Source organism: Lampris incognitus, chromosome 2 (assembly GCF_029633865.1).
Source record: "Lampris incognitus isolate fLamInc1 chromosome 2, fLamInc1.hap2, whole genome shotgun sequence".
Classification (NCBI taxonomy): domain Eukaryota; kingdom Metazoa; phylum Chordata; class Actinopteri; order Lampriformes; family Lampridae; genus Lampris; species Lampris incognitus.
In genome coordinates this window covers 130,736,849-130,760,234 of record NC_079212.1, presented here as the reverse complement: position 1 = coordinate 130,760,234, position 23,386 = coordinate 130,736,849, and the positions used below count along the sequence as shown (strand labels likewise).

Here is a 23,386-nt window from a genome sequence, read left to right as displayed (position 1 = left end):
ACTACTACAGAAAGTGTCGCAGTATCTTCACTATGAAGCAAATTCTTGATGGCCTCCTTGCAAAAGAAAAGAAAAGTTGTGTCTCTGCTGAAGAGAAACAATCTAAGAGAGTAGCTCGACATGCTCCAAGTACATCTAGGACTTATGATGCAGAGTGCATATTTTGTCAGAAAAACAGCAAATATTCCAAGAGACAGAATACAAGAGAAGTACTGGTGCAGTGTCGAGAACTGCGAGCTGATGCAAAGATCAGGAGTGCAGCCACAAAGAAAAGGGACAGCAGAATCCTTGCCATTGTGAGTAGAGACCTTGTAGCAGCTGAAGGGCACTACCACAGGTCATGCTATAGACTTTACACCAAAGAAGAGGTTTCCAAAGGAGAGGTTTCCAGCAATGAAGATGAAGATGCTGCAGCCCAGTATGAAGCTGCTGTGAATAAGGCATACAATGAGCTGTTCCTCTTCATCAGGATGGAGCTTTTTGGCAATCCTCAAGTGATGACAATGACTGATCTCTCTTCTAGACTGGTAGCTTCAATGAACTCCCAAGGCATTGCCCAAGTCAAGGAATCAACCAAGAAGCACATAAGGCGAAACCTGGAGAGTGACTTTGCTGGAGCCTTGCAGATATTCCCTGATGAGAAAGGAAAATTCCTCCTCTATCCCGATAACTTGTCCATGAGGGAACTTGCCAAAGAAAATCAGTCTCTCAAAAGGGAGCTGCAGACCCTGAAAAGTGTCAGTGCACAAGATGTTATAGCCAAAGCAGCCATCAAATTGAGAGCAGACATTAAAAGTCAAGATGTTCCTCAAACCTGGCCGCCTGAAGTCAAACCAGAAGCAGAATGTCCTACCATTCCAGAGTCGCTCATTATCTTCCTGTACTCTCTACTCACAGGCTCAAATGATCCTGATCATGCATCCCAGAGAGTGCAGTGCCTTCTGCAGTCATTTGGCCATGACATAGTATATGCAGTAACATGTGGAAATACCAAGCCTTCCAAGCACATTGTTCTGCCATTCAGTGTCAAATCGTTGACAGGAAATGTAGAGTTGATAAACATCCTCAACCGACTTGGTCACAGTGTGTCCTATTCACAGATGGAAGAGATCAACACTGCCCTGTGTCTCCAGAAACTCTCATCATCAGGGAGTGGCATTGCCCTTCCAGCTAACATCCATCCTGGCATATTCACAACTTTAGCCAGGGACAATATCGACCGTCTTGAAGAAACTGTCAGTGGTGAGGGAACATCTCACAGAGTCAATGGGATTGCTGTGCAAGCAAAGCCAGTCAACCCACTTCCTTTCCAACCCATGCCCACTGTTCCCAAAACAAAGAAGAGAAGCATTGATGGACCCCCACCAATGTTGCCAACTTACAATGCTGGACAACGGGTAGGGCCACCACAAAGCAAAAAGTCAGATGCCGATACTGCAGCCAATACTAAGCTTGCCAGAGAGAAAAACCTTCTTTGGGTCCTAGCACGCATGTCACAACAAGAAGAACAGTCAGTCAGCAGCTGGACAGGCTTCAACATCCTGACTCGAGGAGAGATGATGGTCATCCCCGACAATATAGGCTATCTGCCTACCATCAATGCTCCAGCGACACAAATGTCTACTGTCAACGAGGTGCTTAACCAGTCACTGAGCATCATGCAGTGCTTAGGCCTGAGGAAGATTGTCTGTGTCTTTGACCAAGCCCTGTATGCGAAGGCTGTCGAGATCACATGGAAACACCATGACAAGTTCCATGATATCATCGTTAGGCTTGGGGTATTCCACACCATCTGCACACTGCTGGCAATAATAGGAAAGCGTTTCCAAGATGCTGGACTCAAAGACCTCTGCATTGAGTCTGGCATGATTGCAGAAGGCTCAATTGCTGGTGTTATGGATGGCCGCAAGTACAACAGGGCAGTGCGACTACACAAGCTCCTGTATGAGGCTCTCATGCGACTGACCTTGAATGGTTTCCTGTCCTGGTTGGAAGAAACTCACAGGAATGACATGGTTCACCTGAATGAGACACTGAAGACCATTGACAGCCTTGGGAAAGAAGTCTCACAACATGCTTTGAAGGAGGTCCTCGAGAACAGCTCTTGTACACGCATCATGGATCTATTTGAAGTCTACCGTGAGTTCCTTAGAGGTGGAAACGGCAGCCTCTCGAACTTCTGGATGTCCTATTTGGACATGGTTGAAATCTTGTTGGGGCTCATCCGAGCATCCAGAGAGGGAGACTGGATGCTACACTTGGCTAGCATTCGAGCAATGATCCCATGGTGCTTTGCTTATGACAGGATGAATTATGCACGCTACCTCCCCTACTACTACGCCCAGATGTCTGAGCTGCCCATCACACACCCAGATGTGTACACAGAATTCATGGAAGGAGGCTTCTCAGTCCAACTGGGCTCCACCAATCCCTTTGGCCGAATCCCTGTTGACCAAGCTATAGAAGAAATGGTGAACAAAGACACCCAAACAGCTGGAGGGACAAAGGGATTCAGCTTGAAGCCAGGAGCTGTGACCAAATATTATCTCACAGCTGAGTATAGAAGCCTGTACCTCAGACAGCTGAGAGACCTGACAGGTCAAGGCAGGTGCAAATGGTCTCATCCAGATCTACAGAGTCCAAGGATCAAGAGAGATGAAGCAGATGTCCAGTCTCTCATGGACCTTATGGAGAATAACTGGCTCAATCCTATGTCCCCTGATGAGATTGATTTGGTTAGCCTCTCCACTGGCAACATGGCTCCACCTGATGTGACCATAGATCTCTTGAGAGCTCTTGAGAAAGGAGAAGAGGCCTACCAAGCATTCCAGCAAACAAGGTTAGATGCAGACCCACCACCTGTGAAATTCCACGACAAGATGACCAAGCAAAGTCTGAAAACAAACAAGGCTGCACTTGCCAGAGAGCTTGAAAAGAATGTATCTCCTGCAGAAGACATCCCAATCCCATCTACTTCCATCATTGATGGGATGAGCCTGGTCCAAAAAATGAATGGCAACAACAAAACCTTTGCACAGGTGGCAGAGTCAGCCTTGACCCAGGTCCTCCATGAGGGAGCACAGAGTGGGAGGATTGATGTTGTTTTTGATGTCTATCACCAGACTTCGATCAAAGATGCTGAACGACTGAACCGGGGTGGAGACATCACTCTCCAGTACAAGAACCTTGCAGGGGGACACCACGTCCAGCAGTGGAGAAAATTTCTGTGCAGTTCCTCCAACAAGACCAGTCTCATCAAGTTTCTGGTGGAAGAGTGGAAACTCCCACGATACAGAGCTATGCTGCATGGCAAGGTGTTGTACATGACCTGTGAGGAAACCTGCTACAAGTTGACAGAAGATGGGTGTGAGGAAGCAGCAGAACTGCACTCCACACATGAAGAAGCTGACACCCGTCTGCTCCTGCATGCATTGCATGCAGCAAATGCGGGCTCAAAGTCACTTATCATCACAGCTGAGGACACTGATGTCATGGTGCTTTGTCTTGGTTTCCAGAAGGACATCACCTGTCCCATCTACCAGAAGTGTGGGACTCAGAACCGCACACGGTTTGTCGACATCACCAAACTGGCAAGTTCACTTGGAGACAGCATCTGTGACAGCCTAATTGGCTTACATGCCTTCACAGGCTGCGACACTGTCAGTGCATTCGCTGGTCGAGGGAAGCTGAATGCCCTGAAGATAGTGAGAAAGCACACTTCCTGCCAAGAGACGTTTAGTCAACTGGGACAGACATGGAATGTGAGTGATGAGCTGCTCCAGAAAATTGAGCAGTTCATCTGTCGGATGTATGTTGCTAATAGCAGCACTGCTGAGGTGAACAAACTGCGTTACCAGCTCTTCTGCACCAAAAGGGGAGAGGTTGAGTCCAGCCAGCTGCCACCATGTAGAGACTGTCTCTTTATGCATGTTCAACGAGCCAACTATCAGGCAGCAATATGGAAGTGCTGTCTGCAGGCTAACCCTGTGGTGCCAAGCCCTACTGAGTATGGATGGACAGACGATGAAGGCAAGCTGGCCATTTACTGGATGCGCTCCCCACCTGCACCAGATGTGGTCTTGGACATGCTAACATGCAAGTGTGTGCATTCATGCAAAATGCCAAGCTGCATGTGCCTGTCAAATGGACTTCCATGCACAGACATGTGCAGGTTACAGAACTGCAGTAACCAAAAACAGCAGGATGGTCCAGAACTGGACTTTGAACTTGGGGAGTCAGATGATGAGAGAAACGAGCAGTTTGATGAATGACAGTGTGATGATTCTGATGGTATTACTGTGGTAGTAGTCTATTGATGCACAGGATGTTGATTCTGGACTTGGTTACCCAGAGCTTGATAACAATAATGTAACCATATTCACATATACCCATTACCCTACCCATTACCATTACATATACCCACTAATGATATGGGATTACATGTATCATTGACTAAGTATATGTAAATGTCAATGTTGTTTAAAATATTAAAATAGTTCATTACCTCACTATGGTATTCCTTTTTATCATGTATTTTGATTGTGTATTCAAACAAATGTATAGAGACTAGTTTGTGACCTAACTGGCTTTGGTCTAGTTCTCATTTAAGGCTCACAATCACCTCACACAATGAAATAGTATGGGTATATTATACATTTTCTGAATCTTTACAGTCCTGTGAGTATTCCAGTTTTTGTGTTTTGTGTCCCTGATATTCCTAGATGCCACAGGGCTAAAAGAAAGTATATAGTTTAGGCGAACATTGCAGAAAGATGTGTGTTATTGACGGGTTGAAGAGCTCAAGTGACCTCTATATTTGTGAGAAATATCCACAACAGGGCTTGAATGAAAGCTAAGAAGGTCCCCTTTAAAATGATACCAAAGACAATATTATAGAACATTGAAAAATGTCCTGACCATGAGGCTAAACCAGGATATGCACCAGCGTCTAAAATGCAATTTAGTTTAGCGGGTGGTTAACTTCATGAGCTGATAACTGTGATACAGCTGCCACTCAGGAATGGTTATCATACCAAAATATCATCTACAGACATGGATCCTTTCAAAAAGTATAAGTAAGTTTTGCCACCTTGAGTGTACCGAAATATCGTCTGGCCCATGGACTATTAGCAGGCAGTAGCAAACGCGGTAGCAAACACTGCTACTTGCCACCGCAGTACTGGCGGCGTCGCTAGGTGGCGGAACACACAAATTGGTCGGCGGATTAGTCTCTAGGTGAGACTGGGGAACCCGTAGCACACCCATGCCTCTGCGTATAGTACTCCCCCCTGTATGTGAAGTATATGGACTGAAGAGCAGCTTCAGGAGCAGACACACTTGGTCAGTGTTAAACGGTGGTCCTATTGCTAAAGGTGGGGTCGTTTTGTAATTTCATACAGACTACCTCCACTGCCTCATCAACAGGAATGCATGTGAAGAGAGACTTAACATCATAAGAGACCATTGTTTCATACTCCTCCATAACGATGTCCCTCGCCTTATCCACAAAATCACAGTGGCGTTAGTCAGGAAGATGCCCAAACAGCGCGCCAGCTGATCAAAGAGAGGATAACAGCTGCCTAAGTGTAAACCAGTGGTGATTCCTTATGTGGTAGGAGTGTTGGAAAAGTTGAGACGTATATTTTCCAAACATCATGTCTCAGTTGCTTTCAAACCCCAAAACACGCTGCACCAGAAATTTGTCCACCCCAAGAATCGGGTCCCCTGGCACAAATAGAGCAATATACATAGTATATGCTGTTAAGTGCCAGGATGATTGCCATGGTTTGTACATTGGGAACTAAATAGACACTGCCCAAGAGGATGGCACAACATAGAAGAGCTAACGTGTCAGGCCAGGACTCCGCAGTCTACACCCATCTACTAGCCAGTGGCCACTTTTTCAAGGATGAGGATGTGCACGTCCTTGATAGGGAGGAATAATGGTTTGAACGGCGAGTCAAAGAGGCCATCTATGTGAAGAGGGAATGACCATCACTGATGGTCATCACATATGGCCATTGAATCTGTAATTAATGGCCATGCCTGTGTGCATATGAAACTGATCATTGGTTTCGGTTGTTATGCAACTGTATTGTTTATATGGATGGGGATACCTGCAGTCAGTTTAGACTGGAGAGATCACTTAGATGAGTGATTAAACATTTCTGTAAATAAATGTTGTATCCGGATGAACTGATTCAGCTTTCTTTGAACATTAAAAGAGTTTCTAAACCTGAGACTATGCTAGGCTTTTCTTGGTACTCTGTAATGATTGCACAGCATGATAAACGCAGCTGCAGATAATACCATTAACAATGGGTCTGTTTGAAATAGTTGTACCAGCACATCTATCAGCACTGACAGACAGACAGACAGACAGACAAAACCAGCACCCAAATAACTGAAAATAAATTGAAGTAAAAGTCACCAAAATTTCAAACACTCCAGTCGAGTCAAGATATGCCTAAAATACCTAAGTATCATTGCTCTCTTAATAGAGACCATAAGTGCAAAAGGTTCTGGATCAGTTAAAAAGAAGACTGTCATGGCTGCTAGGTCAGTGCCACCTAGTTTTCCCTACATCTCCCTGTATCCACCTTTAAACCTACTTCAAATCAACTCCAATATAGGCTTGTAATGTGATATTCTTGTACTCTGTTATAATGTGGTCATAACCATTTAACAATTTCCAGTTTGGTTTTAGAACACTCCATAGCACTGAAATAGCTCTAGTTAAGGTCAGTAATGACCTACTGCTAACTGCAGTCAGAGGTGACTGCTGGAGTTTAGTTCTTTTAGACTTAAGTGCTGCCTTTGAAACAGTCTATCACAACACCTTCTTACATAGCTTAGAGACTTGGTTTGGCATCAAGGGCTTGGCTCTTAGCTTATTAGCCTCTTACCTCATCAACAGAACTTTTTCTGTTATACTGGGTAACCATTTCCTTGATGGCTCAGTTGAGTTGTAGTGTCCCTCAAGGCTCAGTTCTTGGCCCCCTTCTCTTTTCTATATACATGCTGCCCCTTGGCCAGGTCATTCAAAATCACAATGTACTTTACCATTTTTATGCTGACGATACATGTCACTAAAACTCACAGATCCTAGCGCCCTAGCTGATCTTACAACTGGCCTCTCTGACATTAAATCCTGGATGTCTGAAAATGTTCTCAAATTTAATGATGATGAATCTGAGGTCGTTCTGTTCGGTCCCGAAAATTCCACCAGCCCTTTTTATTTTTTATTTTGCTAATCTTGGTGGTCTGTCAAGTAGTCTTAAGCAGGCTGCTAGGAATCTTGGGGGTAATATTCGATACTAAACTTGGTTTTGATAATCCATTCAAACATGTTGTTCAGTCATGCTTTCTCCAGCTCAAGCTAATCTCCAAAATTAGTCATTCGTTAATTTATTATCAGCCGCTTCTCCGGGGTTGGGTCGCGGTGGCAGCAAGCTAAGTAGGGCACTCCAGATGTCCCTCTTCGCAGCAACGCCCTCCAGCTCCTCCTGGGGGATCCCAGGGTGTTCCCAGGCCAGATTGAACATGTAGTCCCTCCACCGAGTTCTGGGTGTACCCCGGGGTCTCCTTCCAGTTGGCTGTGCCCTGTAAACCTCCAAAGGAAGGAAATTAGGTCTTTTTTTTGGATTCCCCCTCCCCTTTCTCCCCGACCAGTCACCCCGCTCTCTGAGCCATCCTGGTTGCTGCACCACCCCTCTGCCAATCCGGGGAGGGCTGCAGACTACCACGTCTCCTCCGATACATGTGGAGTTGCCAACTGCTTCTTTTCACCTGACAATGAGTAGTTTCACCAGGGGGACATAGTGTATGGGAGGATCACGCTATTCCCCCCAGTTCCCCCTCCCCCTGAACAGGCGCCCCAACTGACCAGAGCAGGTGCTAGTGCATCGACCAGGACACATACCCATATCCGGCTTCCCACCCGCAGACACGGCCAATTGTGTCTGTAGGGACGCCCAACGAAGCCAGAGGTAACACCGAGATTCGAACCAGCGATCCCTGTGCTGGTAGGCAATGGAATAGACCGCTACGCCACACGGATGCCCAAAATTAGGTCATTTTTATCATTTGGCAATCTGCAAAATGCTTTTATCTATTCTCAGCTTCACTATTGTAACGCACTTTACTCTGGTATCAGCAAGGGCTCCCTTCACTCCAGTTGGTACAATTGCTGCTGCTCGGCTCATTACCGGGACAAAGAGGCATGACCATATCGCTGCTTTGCTTGCCTCCCTACACTGGCCCCCTGTTATATTTCTAATTGATTTAAAAAATGTATTGCTCGTTTTAAAGCTTTAAATTTCCTTGCTCGTACATACATTTCGGATTTGTTGATCTGGTATATGCCCTCTCCACCATTATGATCTGCCGATGGAGCACTGCTGGTCATTCCTAGGTCTTGGTTTGTAACAAAGGGTGACCGAGCTTTTGCTGTTAGAGCCCTCACACCATGGAACACTTTTCCTGTCGAACTAAGACTAATCAAGTGTCTCGCTTCCTTTAAATCTCATCTAAAAACTTTTATTTTTACGAAAGCTTTCACAAATTTGTTTTTATTTATTCATGTTCTTTTTAATTTTTACTCCTACTTATTTGGTCTTATTTTTGCCTTGTCTTCTCCATAAAGCACTTTGTAAATTAGAAAAGTGCTATATATATACATTTTTTTAAAGATTTATTTCTGATTTCCCCCTTTTTTCCCAATTTAATGGCCAGTCGTTCCCTATTCTAGTTCAAACAGCCACCCTCGTACTGCATGCGTTCGCTAACTGCATCTCTCCGGCCGGCAGTCTCAGAGGAGACGCCTCGCCACTTCCGTGACAAGGCGAATCCAGGCCGAACCACTGCTTTTTCTGACACACACAGCGACGCATTCATGTGACAAACACAAGCCGACTCCGCCCCCCTCCCGAAGACAGTGTTGCCAATTATTGCTGCTTCATGGAATCCGGCCATAGTCGGATCTGACGAGACCGAGGCACAAACCCCGGTCCCTAGTGGGCAACTGCATCGACACAAAGCCGATGCTTAGACCGCTACACCACCGTGGACCCTTATAAATACATTTATTATACAGTCTTTTCCCCTCCAGAGACACACAAATATGCTAACACCAACCAGGGCAGAATCTATGAGCTATTTCACTTTAACCTTGTGTCAGCATTCAATTACTTGTAATTATGTATTTGTATTACAATATCTGGGATGATATTACTGGAGGACAGTTCCTTTTGTTTTCACTGAATAGCACTGGAGGATAGCCACTAAACAGTAAAATTAAAGATGTGGTGAATGCAGGATAGTGTTAATTTGTAATTACCACTTGCAAAAACTAAAACAGTAAAAACTTGATATCCACCACGTAATTATCCCTGACTTTACAAAATGTTTGGTAAATGTGCGCAATCTGAAGACCTACAGCAGAGACCTGCATACCATTATTAGGTTCAAAACTGGTGACCGTTTTGGATTTTCAAAGTTTAACAATTTTGTGGGAAAAAAAAATACAGACCTGCCGCACCCTGGATGCTCCTAAAATTGCATATATTTGCATTAAAATTAATTTTAGGTCAATTGCACCAAAAAATTATGATAAAATCTACCTAAAATGACCACACATAATTTGCGCGTGATCGTGTGCCGTCATGTCACTATGCCGTGTGTTGGTCACATCATTTCTTTTGTGAAGTTCACTGCTCTGTTCTGAAAACAAAATAGCCTTCTCCAGTGTAGAGTAATAGTCCAAACTTGATCTTTTATTATTGCCAATGTGTCTGGTTACAGACACCGTTTAAGATGCACCATGACTACCACCGAGGCGTTGCAGTATTTACAGGTGTTGGACAGTGGCGATTTTAAATTGTTTGAAAAATAGTATTAAAGTTCTTAAAATGTGAATTTTGGTGTCAGTCGTTTCTTAAGAGACATACTAACATATGTAATGCATTAATATCTCAAATGGGTATTTATCTTGACAGAATATAGAGTTTAAAAACCGTGGGCGGTCATTTTGGCCACCCATGGTCATTGTAGTAGTTGTTAAGGTCCGTCTATTGTCTGGGTCTATTTCAGTATTTATTTTCAGTTCTTTTTTTTTTTTTACATTTCACGTTTTATAGGCCTTGTTACGTTTATTAGATGAGCAATATGTGTTTTCCGTTTTGTTTTTCAGGTAATATTTTCACTTTTTCAATTTTGCTATTCAAGTTCAACCATGTCTGTGGAGTTTAAATTGTTTAAAAATAGTATTATAGTTGTTAAAATGTTAATTTGGGTGTCAGTCGTTTCCTAACAGACATACCAACATATGCAATGCATCAATATCTCAAATTGGTATTTATCTTGACAGAATATAGAGTTTAAAAACTGACCGTCATTTTGACCGCCCATGGTCATTTCAGTGTGTGAGTGAAATCCCTGTCGTTCTAGTGTTAAAGATCTCTTAAGTATACACTAACATGCTGGAATTGCCTAAACCTTTGGCCATATCTTCTCAGGTAATGTCGTTATACTTTATCAATCATTTATAATTTTTTAATTCTAGAGCAGATTGTTGTTGAGGCAATCCCAAATTGTTGGGATTGTTCCAACAAGGGTAGGAGTGGGTGGGTAGGGATGGGGTGTCGCTGTTTTGCAGGAGTCAGCTGTCAATTTGCTCTTATAAAACAGCAGTGACATGCATCTACAGACAAGATGATATTTCTTAATAATATAGATCCAAAGACTGAGGCTGTGCTGACGTGATGTTTTTACCAACCAGAATCTCACCTGAGGAGTAAAGGTTGAAGTGGTTATTGTTTTCTTTCCCATTTACAGCCATGAATAACATCCAGGTAAATTTCTATCTTTTTGGCATTGGCAATTATGGTTTTATAAACAAAGTTCAAAGATAAGAGCAGCTTCCCGGGACTTCATAGATTAATCCAATATTATCCTGACAATTGCTCTGCTAGTGTGTCACTGGCCATAAACAGAGTCCACAGTCTTCCCTGATGCCATCATTATTTCCCTGCCTGTTGCATGCTCAGTCTGCCTGTTTGGCCCCCCAGTATGCCTTTTTTACATTCAACAAAGCCCTGTAAGAGGCAGAGGAGCTGAGACATAATTTTCATTAATAATTTTAATTTCCATAAACATGCATCACTGGCTCAGTCAGAAGTCTCTCATTTGCTTACCACTCAGTTCATCCATCTATTCATTGTCTTTACTCAATCTAATTCACGAGGGGCTGGAGCCTATCCCCATGGGCATTGTGCCTACACGCACAGCCACTCAAAATCCATTCCCAGCTATGGCCGATTTAGTGACTCCAGTTCACTTGACATGTATTTCTTTGGAGGAAACCATAGTACACACAGGAAACTTACATAAGTGCTTTTTCTCTTGAGCATGAGCTATGGCAGTAAAGGGTTATCTCTCAACTAGGGACCTTTCGGTTTGGAGTTTGCATGTTGTGCCTGTGCTCACATGAGTTTACTCCAACATAAAAAAGAACCCCAATAAAAACACGCAGAGGGCTTTCCTGCCCTGTCCCTGACCATGACATGATGTCCACCTGGAATTTTTTCCAGGGAACCAAAGGAAAGGGCTGACCCCTGTTCCTGGCTGCCCTTGGAGGAAGGACAGCAGGATGGGAAATATGCATAAGGAACATTTCATCAGCTACCACTCCCTGCATGCATTTGTGTGTTCTAGTGTGCAGCTGTAAGATGAATAAAGTCTCTCTTCTTCTTCTCTTCTAAAGGATTTACTGTCCACTTTTGAGTTGAAGCCCATTATCATACTTCTTGAATGAATCACAAAAAAGACAATTCACAGGCCTGAGAATTCAGTGTACCGGAGACTTGTCTACATCACACTGAGTGACAGCCAATTAAATCTTGATCCCTACTGTGGAATTAGATATCTATAATTGATTATTTCTGCTTGCTCTGTGTCCTGTTCAAATAAATAAGGAACGGATCACCATAGGAATGTACTTGCCATTATTAAGACAGACCCAGCAACGATACCATTCCCTTGTGTAACAAAACGGATCAAAGTTGCCCACCTGTCCTCTTTATCTTGAATGGTTGATCTTGACACAACAAAACCCTATAGATCTTTCTCTTGCACGAGCTAATATTTTTTGGCAGCTTCTATGGTGACAGGGGATTTCAGCAACATGAAGATCACACACTGCTCTGTGGTGTTACCGTCAGCCCCAGGCGGCAAAGATGTATGTCATCCTTTTCTTTTCTTCAATTACAAGATGACAGACTTCACCCTCCAGCTTCTATAGAGGAGATAATGGAGAGAATATCTTTGAGGCAACAAATAAGCACGGAGGGTGAGGGAAATTTGGGTTTCTCCATTCCTGCCCTGTTTTTTCATCTCGAGTAATCCGTTGGGTGTTTGTTTTGTGATTTCTAAATCACAGATTCCAGACAAAGCGGCTCTCTTGTCTTGTTCCAGTTCGAAGCAGCAGCTATTGGCATGTACAATGCGGAAATTTTAATGTTTGTATTTGTGTGTGGAGCTTCATTTCAGCTGGTTCTGCACCTGTGTCCACCCCAGCTTGCCATTATATCAGCTGGGACTCTGTGCTACAAATAATCCCTCATGTGTCCACAGTTTCACATTGTTAAATTAACAATGTTTTAGCAATGTTTAATTTGTCAGGACATAAATCACTTTTTTGTTATTAAAGCTGAAATTCAAGATTTTTCTCCATTAATCTCTCTACTACTACTTACGGCTGCTCCCATTAGGGGTCGCCACAGCGGTCATCCGTTTCCATTTCTTCCTGTCTTCTGCATCGTCCTCTGTCACACCAGCCACCTGGATGTCTTCCCTCACCACATCCAAAAACCTTCTCTTTGGCCTTCTTCTTTTCCTCTTCCCTGGCAGCTCCATATTCAGCATCCTTCACCCAATGTACCCAACATCTCTCCTCCACACATGTCCAAGCCATCTCAGTCTTTGCTCTCTTGCTTTGTCTCCGTACCATCCAACTTGAGCGGTCCCTCTAATATAATCATTCTCAATGCTGTCCTTCTTCGATCTGGACAATGGAGTCACAATATTTAATGCTGACTGGCATCTCTATCAGTGTTGGAAACACTCTCCATACACATTTGTTGACATTTTTGATTAGGTAGAAAGTGCAGCAATAACACATTCCTACCCAAGTAGGGAAAATGACTAAAACATGAAATCGATTTGGGAGTGCTTCTGTTGGAGAGGTCATATACCAATTCTACAGTCAACATTACTGTAGAACAGTGTTCTTATGCAGTTTGATGTAGTTTGTCATACATTAGATTGCCTGTGTTAGCTTTGGTCTGAGAATGCCATTTTAACAGGGCTGCTGAGCTGACAGCATACAAGCGACAATGGCTGCCACACCTTGTTTGTAGTTCTTCCTGCCAGAGGAAGGGAAAGATTGGGGGGAACCCCCCCCCCCACAGATTTAAGCTTTAATAAGCAGCAAGCAGAAAAAATGTGACTCAACAAGTGAAGGGTTTACCAGCACACCTACAACACCAACCTTTGTTTTTATACTTTTTCTATACCTACCGAAAGGAGAAAGTGAGTTCACAATATTTGTGGCAACACACACAAAATGCACCTGAAAGATTAAGTAAAAAAAAATTTATTTGCCAGAGTCATCTTACAACATTCTTCTGTAGCCATCTACTCCCATCCACAGCATTGCATTCAACATTCAAGATGTCATAGGTCTGATATTAATTTTAAGTTAAACTTAATGTCCGGTAACTTAATTTGCTAATCTATGTCTTCTGTCTTTGAATCATTCACTTGTCTCATTTCCAAGGAGTTTTTTTTTTAATCTTGTCTTTCTTTTTTAATTTGCATAGGAACATGCATGCAGTCATTTCAACCAACTAAAACCTCTGTGATTTCAAGGCTCACTTCTTTTTAAGACCCTGGTCAGTTATAAGTGAATTTATATGAAGTAAATAAAGTACAATGCAACACAGTATCTTTACATTGGGTTGCTATAAGAAATTAACACCTTTTTTTATTATTCAAAATCATGTATCTGATGATATTTGTGTGACTGTTAAATGCTTTTTACTTGACTATTTGCGTTGTAAATTCTAAATATATTACTTATAATGTATCTTGATGTTAAATATTATGGCGATATATGGAATACATATGTGTGAATGAGAGGGAGGACAGTGGAATGGTGAGGATGCAAGGAGTAGAGGTGACGAAGGCTTTGAGTTTAAAAACTTGGGCTCAACTGTCCACAGTAATGGGAAGTGCAGAAGAGAGGTGAAGAAGAGAATTTAGGCAGGGTGGAGTGGGTGGAAAAGAGTGTCAGGAGTGATTTGTGACAGAAGGGTATCAGCAAGAGTTAAAGGGAAGGTTTACAAGATGGTTGTGAGATCAGCTATGTTATATGGGTGGGAGACAGTGGCACTGATGAAAAGACAGGAGGCGGCGCTGGAGGTGGCAGAGTTGAAGATGCTAAGATTTTCATTGGGAATGAAAAAGAAGGGCAGGATTCGGAACAAGTATATTAGAGGGATAGCTCAGATTGGACGGTTTTGAGACAAAGCAAGAGAGGCAAGATTGAGATGGCTTGGACATGTGTGGAGGAGAGATGCTGGATATATTGGGAGAAGGGTGCTGAATATGGAGCTGCCAAGGGAGAGAAAAAGAGGAAGGCCAAAGAGGAGGTTTAAGGATGTGGTGAGAGAGGACATGCAGGTGGCTGGTGTGACAGAGGAAGATGCAGAGGACAGGAAGAAATGGAAATGGATGATCCGCTGTGGCGACCCCTAACGGGAGCAGCTGAAAGTAGTAGTAGTAGTAGTATCTTAATATTAAATAAACAGTAATCAAATTAATCTATCAGTTAAACTTTATGTTGCATATTTTGTACATTAAGATGCATTGAAATATGCTTTACATCAAGTGAAATAACACAGATTAAAAAGAAGTTAATGACAAAGGAAGAAAACAGTCAGACAAAATGAAAATGCCTGGCTATCAGATGTTCTCATTAGGTACTATATGTCTCACTCAACTAGAGGTTAGTGATTCTACCACCTCAGGAACACTAACCCAGTTCTTTTTTAATGGAAAACAAACATTATTTTCTGCTCTTGTTAATCACCATTTTAAAAAGGTTCAAGCACTTAAGGATTAAGGACACACTTAAAACATTATCACGTCTACAAGAATTATTAAAGTCAACAGTTTCTTCAAAGTCAAGTCGTTTTCACATATGAACTTTGGACAATGTCTGGAGAATCAGATCCGGGCTCTTTCACATGTGTCTAATGCTAATTAATCCAACAGGAGATAGATAGTCTGTGTCGGACACATTCTCACCTACTGGAAATACTCTGTTTGGTTTAGACGAGGGGTGGTGCACTCTTTGCTTTGTAAGTGATGGTTGATAGGATATATACCCAGAGTAAAAAGCTTAGGATTCGATGGTAATTTCTTTGATAAAATTTGATCAGTCATATTAGTAATAGCTAGCCAAAATGATTTCACTTTCACGCATTCCCATATACAGTGGTATAGTGTCCCTCTTGCCTCATTACACTTGATATTGGTATCACGAATGTTATCATTAAACTTGTGCAATTTAACAGGAGTTATGTATGTACGCATCAGCCATTTTTTCTGTACAAGCTTCAAGCTACTATTGGGTTTGCCTCTGAGCCTTCCTACATATCTTACACCAGTCTTCTAAAGATATTTCCTCATCTATATCTTCCTTCCATGATCTCAGTTTTGGTTCTTAGGATTCATCAGACCCAGATTCAAGCAAGCCATACAAAGATGAAATTAAACTACCTGGAGTGACACCATGTACCCAGTAAGATCAAGGACCTTATCCTGAACTACTATGGGAACTTCAGGCTCAGAGTCACTTCTGGGAATACAACATCTGACTGGCACCGGCTTGAGAAGGGGATCATAACTGGATGTACTATCTCAGTTACACTCTTCACTCTTGCCATGAATATGGTGGTCAAGGCAGCTGAAACTGAGTGCAGAGGCCCTCTGTCCAAGTCTGGTGTTCAACAGCCAGAGCCTTTATGCATGACCTCACTGTCACCAAATCATCGTTGCCTGGTAGTAGGTGAATCCTCCAGGGCCTGGAGAAGCTCATATCCAGGGCGAGGATGAGTTTTAAACCCACCAAATCCAGAGCCATGGTGTTGAAGAGGGGAAAAGTGTTGGACCGCAGTGGATCAAGTTCATGATACAAGCCGTGTATGGTGTTCTGTCTGGCCCAGCAAATCTCCATCTCTGGGGCAAGATTGATTCTCCATAATGTCCTCTGTGCCCTGGAAAAGGTTCACTCGATCACATCCTCAGCAGCTGCCCATCAGCCCTGGGGGAGGGCCGATACCGCTGGCGACATGACCAGGTGCTGAAGACAATCGCTGAGACCATTTCCAAAGCCATGGCCAACAACAAGCAAGCCTGCAGACAGAGGAACATTGCCTTTGTCAGGGATGGTGAGAAGCCTCAGTCACAGCCCAGGTTAGCAGCCAGTCTCCTCACCTCTGCATCAGACTGGGAGCTGCGAGTCAACTTGGGGAGGCAACTCAGGTTCCCGGACCACATTATAACAACTTTGTTGAGGCCAGACGTAGTGCTATCATCAGCCTCTTCAAAACAGGAGGTCCTTATAGAGCTGACAGTTCCCTGGGAGGACTGTATGGAAGAGGCAAATGAGCGAAAGTGGTCCAAGTACCAGGAGCTTGTGGATCAGTGCTGGACAAAAGGCTGGAAGGTGCGTTGTGAGCCCATTGAAGTGGGGTATAGAGGCTTTGCTGGCCATTCACTGTGCGCTGTGCTACACTCTACTTGGCATCACTAGGGCTGCAAAAAGAAAAGCCATCAAGTCTTCCATGAAGGCTGCAGAGGGCCTCCAGATGGCTTTGGATCGGAAGGAGTGATCTGTGGTCCAATGCTGCTGGGACACAAGCCAGGGCCTGATCAACCACGGCTGGGTTGTCTGAGTGAGGGTGTATGATGTTGAAAGACCCGAAACACCTGAGACCCTCAGGAAACATCACTGATAATGTGTCCCAGTGCATCCTAGGATGTATATCTTCAAATCAAAAGTTTATCATGACAATTTACTGTAATTGCTGCCTCTAATGAGGAAATGACAGGTATATCTAATGAGTGACTGAAGAGGTCACTTAGATGAGCGATGAAACTTTTCTGTCAGTAAATTTGTCCAGATGAACTGTTACAACTTTCTTGGATTTTCTTACCTGGATTATTGCGCTTGCATAAAGACATCTAATGAATGGTTTTGAGATGAGGATGTAAAGTTCCTAATTTGGAGATATTTGAAAAAGTGATTCTTTGGAATGTCATATTCAGTTGATATTTCTGCAAAGGACATAAGTACTTTTTTCACTATACATATGTAGCACTTCCCTTAACCCTTTTTCAGCCAATAACCAAAATCTGGAGTCACATTTCCCTTGTTTAAAGTTAACATTACCCCAAATAGGACTGAAGCGTGACCAGGAGGAGTTTATATTCAAATATTTACAAGTGTCAAACCAAATGTTAATCATATTCAATAAAATAGGGTCATCTGTACTTTTTCTCAGGTATGTGTGACCTGCTGAATACAAATACAAATGCAACGTTAAGCTTGGCATTACAGAACAAGATTCTAAATCCATCCAAGCAGGAGGGTTTTCAGATGAAAAACAAAACATGATGGACCACATTTGAGCTACCCAGTAATACCGTTGGGTGTTTGGATTTTGATTTGTCAAAATGCTTACCTATCACCCAACTCCTATATTGTGGCCATTTTGGTGGACAGCTATGATTGATGCCCTGTAGTTGGGTGTATGCCCCTGTAGGTCCAGATTGGATACCAAATTCAGATTCATGATGGGAGAATGTCTGCTGCTTGGTGGGATGTGGGGGTTATCCTGACTGATGCTGACACTTTGATGCAGTCAATCAGGCTTTGTCATGAGTGTGTGTCTCATCCAGGATAGGCGGAGCTTGTATACGAAAATCATGTGTGTTAAACCAATAAGATGAGTTGACAATCCTGTAGAGCCTGTTAGAGAGCTCAGCCTGTGTTCATAGAACGAGGGTTACAATGCATAACCATCATCATGAGTATCCAAAGGAGTTGAATCAAGTGCAACTGGACTTGGTGTATATATATATATATATATATATATATATATATACATACACCAAGTGTCCAGTTGCACTTGATTCAACTCCTTTGGATAACCATAACCTGGATGAATGAGAACATTCACAGACATCATCATGAGTTCATGCTTAAATCGTACATTTACAGCAGATTAAGTTAATTAGAGTAGTTGACTATTTTTGGGTAAGGACAAATCTTCAATTTAGTAAAGGTCAGGCAAGAGTTCTTCACAGACCAGTTATGAGTAGCTGGGGAGCTGACATTTTCTCTCCAAAGGACATCTCTTCCCACTTTACCCATATAACTATACTAATGTGCATGTGTATTGTCTCTTGGAGTGACTCAGCGATCCGTTTTGATGTGATTGACACATCCTTAGTGGTGACGGTATAATGCTGGGTCAGTGACCTTATCCTTTGACCAGATAGATTAGTCGTCACACTATTCTTATCCTCAGGCCAAATCATCAGCCCAGGAAGATGACAGCTATGTTGTTTGTATGATGTTTAGGAGCCTTGTTAGGACACACTTTGATAAGAAACAAAAAAAAAAAGATCTTTTCCAGAGAAATTAGGCCTTTTTTGATAGAGAGTAAGACAACTCACAAATGACCAATTTCTTGACTCATTTGCAAGGTTAGCTTAAATGCATTTTGATGCTTGCAGGTGATTACAACGGTCTCATTGATTATAATGAAAGTGATATGTTTTTTTGTTTGATGCGCACACATTACGCATGCAGCTAGGAGAAGGTGTGACATAGCTTTCATGCTAGTTGGCAAATTGAGCTTGGAGTAATATTGTGAACCATTCAAGGCACTGGGTTGGCCCACCGGACCAATATATTATATGGCTGATCATGTTACGATTTCTCTATTTATTGCACTCAAATAGCAGTTTCTCAGTCGAAAACAATGAATGAGTGATGGTACCCACTCACTTTAGTTTACACCGACATACTAAGTCCCGACAGAGGGGGTTGGCGTCACAGTGACAACGAAGGATGGGTTCACAATCATCAGAAAATTTTTTTAGAGGACATGGTTTCATGGTTTCATTACAGAGTCTATCTTTAAGGCAACCCCAATAATCGAATATTGTTCCTCTACTTATCACTTTCTTTACACATGTTGACCTTCTGTAAATCTTATCCATTAGGTTTTCTTTTGAGAGCTAGGGCTGCAGAGGTTTCTCTCATGCAAAAAAAAAAAAGAAGAAGAAGAAGCATTCTACTAATGCTCATAGCATTCTTTTACTTCTCTGGAAAAACTCCCATGGAGGCATTAGATTTCAGTACATAAAACACATCACTTTTTGTCATGTGCATTTTGCCAAAAAGATTTCCAAAAAAGGTTTAAAAAAATCAGTCATGCATGACCGGAAAGTCTGGAAAAGGGCGAAAACAGACAAAACCATTAAGTGAATGGATGGCTAATGGGTGGATTTAACTTTGTGGTGTATTGACACATGTATTTAACAGAAAATAAGTTAATATTCATTCAAGGAAAATTCAGTATAGTGGGATTTTAAAGCTACAATATGTAGGTTTGGAGAAATGAGCAAGAGGGAGCGAGATTTTGAAAGTACACAACCAAAAAAAATCCATCCCCTATCTGTTTTTCCTCCCTCAAAACCAGAGTCATGTACGTTCATGAGTTTGCCCATCATAACTGGCAAAATGTATCTTGTTGATAGTCTATGCATATAAAAATTATTCTTTGTCAGTGGATCTCTCAGTTAAACCAAAATTGTTGAGTGAAGCACTGTTACACTTACATGTGACATATACACTCACCGGCCACTTTATTAGGCACACCTGTCCAACTGCTCGTTAACGCAAATTTCTAATCACCCAATCACATGGCAGCAACTCAATGCATTTAGGCATGTAGACATGGTCAAGACGATCTGCTGCAGTTCAAACCGAGCATCAGAATGGGGAAGAAAGGTGATTTAAGTGACTTTGAACGTGGCATGGTTGTTGGTGCCAGACGGGCTGGTCTGAGTATTTCAGAAACTGCTGATCTACTGGGATTTTCATGCACAACCATCTCTAGGGTTTACAGAGAATGTTCCGAAAAAGAGAAAATATCCAGTGAGCGGCAGTTCTGTGGGCAAAAATGCCTTGTTGATGCCAGAGGTCAGAGGAGAATGGCCAGACTGGTTCGAGCTGATAGAAAGGCAACAGTAACTCAAATAACCACTCATTACAACCGAGGTATGCAGAAGAGCATCTCTGAACGCACAACACGTCGAACCTTGAGGCAGATGGGCTACAGCAGCAGAAGACCACACCGGGTGCCACTCCTGTCAGCTAAGAACAGGAAACTGAGGCTACAATTCGCACAGGCTCACCAAAATTGGACAATAGAAGATTGGAAAAACGTTGCCTGGTCTGATGAGTTTCGATTTCTGCTGCGACATTCGGATGGTAGGGTCAGAATTTGGCGTCAACAACATGAAAGCATGGATCCATCCTGCCTTGTATCAACGGTTCAGGCTGGTGGTGGTGGTGTAATGGTGTGGGGGATATTTTCTTGGCACACTTTGGGCCCCTTAGTACCAATTGAGCATCGTGTCAACGCCACAGCCTCCCTGAGTATTGTTGCTGACCATGTCCATCCCTTTATGACCACAGTGTTCCCATCTTCTGATGGCTACTTCCAGCAGGATAACGCGCCATGTCATAAAGCTCGAATCATCTCAGACTGGTTTCTTGAACATGACAATGAGTTCACTGTACTCAAATGGCCTCCACAGTCACCAGATCTCAATCCAATAGAGCACCTATGGGACGTGGTGGACCGGGAGATTCGCATCATGGATGTGCAGCCGACAAATCTGCAGCAACTGCGTGATGCTATCATGTCAATATGGACCAAACTCTCTGAGGAATGTTTCCAGTACCTTGTTGAATCTATGCGACGAAGGATTAAGGCAGTTCTGAAGGCAAAAGGGGGTCCAACCCGGTACTAGCAAGGTGTACCTAATAAAGTGGCCAGTGAGTGTATATTACATTACATGTATTACATTATATATTACATTACAGTCATAATGTAAAAGTATACATAAAAATAAAGCTCGCTATTTTCAAAGCACTGGCACTGAGTCTGTTCAGCTCCACCCAAAATTCCTAGTAATGCAGTGAAGACAGTATAATGTATTGAAGTTGATAATTAACACATAAAAATTGTTAGATCAACATTTTTCTTGTGAAGCACAGTTTTACTTGTGGATGGAGTATTGATAATGATAAAGACTGCAATTTTCAAAGTACTGGCACCTTATATAACCACCTCTGTCCTCTTTCTGTTTGTAATAATACCATGAAGAGAGGAAAATATAACACAGTTTATAATCTATACATGTAAAAATTATTCTTTTAGTTACACCAACACTGGATTTCATTCATGGAATATTCTTGTGCACAAATTTGTTTTTGCACATTTGTGGCGTTTTGTAGCTCTCAAGTTAATCTTTAAGAGAGGGAGCGAAGCCTTGTTGTTATTTGTATCTCCTTCCCCCTAACATCTATTGTTTACCTCTTGCAAAGACATTAATGTTCCCCAACTGGTGTCTAGATTCAGGCCTTGTCCAGCCTCTGCATCTTCTCTTTGAGACGATCTTGCGGGCTGAAAAAATCGACAAGTGTTTAAGAACAAACTTGTGTGCAAGATGATTTGATGAACAAGGCCTGTTGTTTCTTGTGGAGTAGTTTTCATTCTTAAAGCCAGCAAATTGTTAGTGAAATAAATGGCTTTTTTCATTTAGCCAAGGGAGACAAGACTTGGCAAGCCTTTGCTGAGTTATCCAAATGAAAAACTAATGCTACTACAGTGTGCAATGCCGTCACTGGCAATTATAGGAATAGTGCTGCAAAGCAGTATGACAGTATTTGTGGGCTTTTGAGCCTGGGGACACATAATGAAAACTAAATGCAGAATAAGCCAATTGTCTAATTTTTCTCCACAGTTGAACGTGTGATCACAAGCTATTCATGGATGATCCAATCACATAAAAAGCCTATACATAGCAGCTTTAAATGTAATGCATTTGTAAAAAAAAAATCATTAAATGAAATATTAGTGTAGTAGTTTATGTCAAGTTTTTATCTGTGCTTTATCCCTCATCAAGATCATTATTTTATCTATTTAAATGACCTGACACTCACAATTTCTCCGGCTTTGAGTTTGACCATTTATTGTCATTGGGCAAGGAACAATTCACACCACTTGTATATTTAAGGATATACTAAAATCAAAATTGTATGAACTGCAGACACTGAAACAAGCTGGTTTAAATGAAATTTGTTCAGTGTAATGGGAATCTAAAGAATTTAACCCCCCATAACGTAACTGTATTGTTACAGTGTGTTACATTTGGCTATTAACGTTTCAGTAAGTGATTTCCATCAACTTTCTCACATGCTGTACTCTTCAACAATTGTGTCATTTAGCTGGTTTGTTCAAAAATGTCCATCACATCAAACCTAATTCAACAAGTCCTAGCTGTGGCTGAGAATGTTATGTGTTTCTGTTGTTCCTCTGCAGGAGTCCAGGTGGAACTACTTGTTTGCCTTCCTGGCAGTGCCTGCACTGCTGCAGCTGTGTGCTCTGCCCTTCCTACCCGAGAGTCCTCGCTACCTGCTGATGGAGAGGAGGGATGAGGTCGGGGCAGAGAGAGGTAAAGCATACACTGATGGAAATAGACACACACGTACACACACACACATGCATTTACATACACAAATGTTCAAGTTCACCTATGCATACAAGCTGATAGCAAGCTTACACCATGGTACATGCTAGTTCTTTTAATATTTTGAGAGCCATTTTTATCCCATTTCCAAGGGTTGTGACGAAGGACCTAATTACGCAAATGCTTCACCAGCTAGTGCACTACTTTTTTTTCCTCAAAATGTTGTCATCGGTAGTAATCAGTTGAAGAAGTACATTCTTCTTCAATCTGAAGATTATGCCCTGTCTTGTTACTGTAGTTGCTCCATTAGTATACTAAACTAAAAAAATAGTTCAGTTCAATTTGATTAATCAAATTTACTTAAAGCTTTGTGCATGGTGCAACAAGAGGTGAGTTTTCAGCTTCCAAGAGAGATCAAAATAACAAAATAAAAAACCCCCCACCAACAATCAAACAAGAAAATGTGGCGTTAAAGTCATAAAAAATGTGT

General features: G+C 42.3%; 1 protein-coding gene across 1 annotated transcript in view; it reads left to right on the top strand.

The window, feature by feature from the left end:
- The window catches only part of slc2a9l2 (solute carrier family 2 member 9, like 2), a 204,799-nt gene that overhangs the window by 78,757 nt on the left and 102,656 nt on the right, over positions 1-23,386 (top strand). Inside the window, exon 7 of the mRNA XM_056274147.1 lies at positions 22,749-22,881. Within this exon, the coding sequence (XP_056130122.1) occupies positions 22,749-22,881 (133 nt within the window). The remainder of the gene's footprint in view (positions 1-22,748; positions 22,882-23,386) is intronic.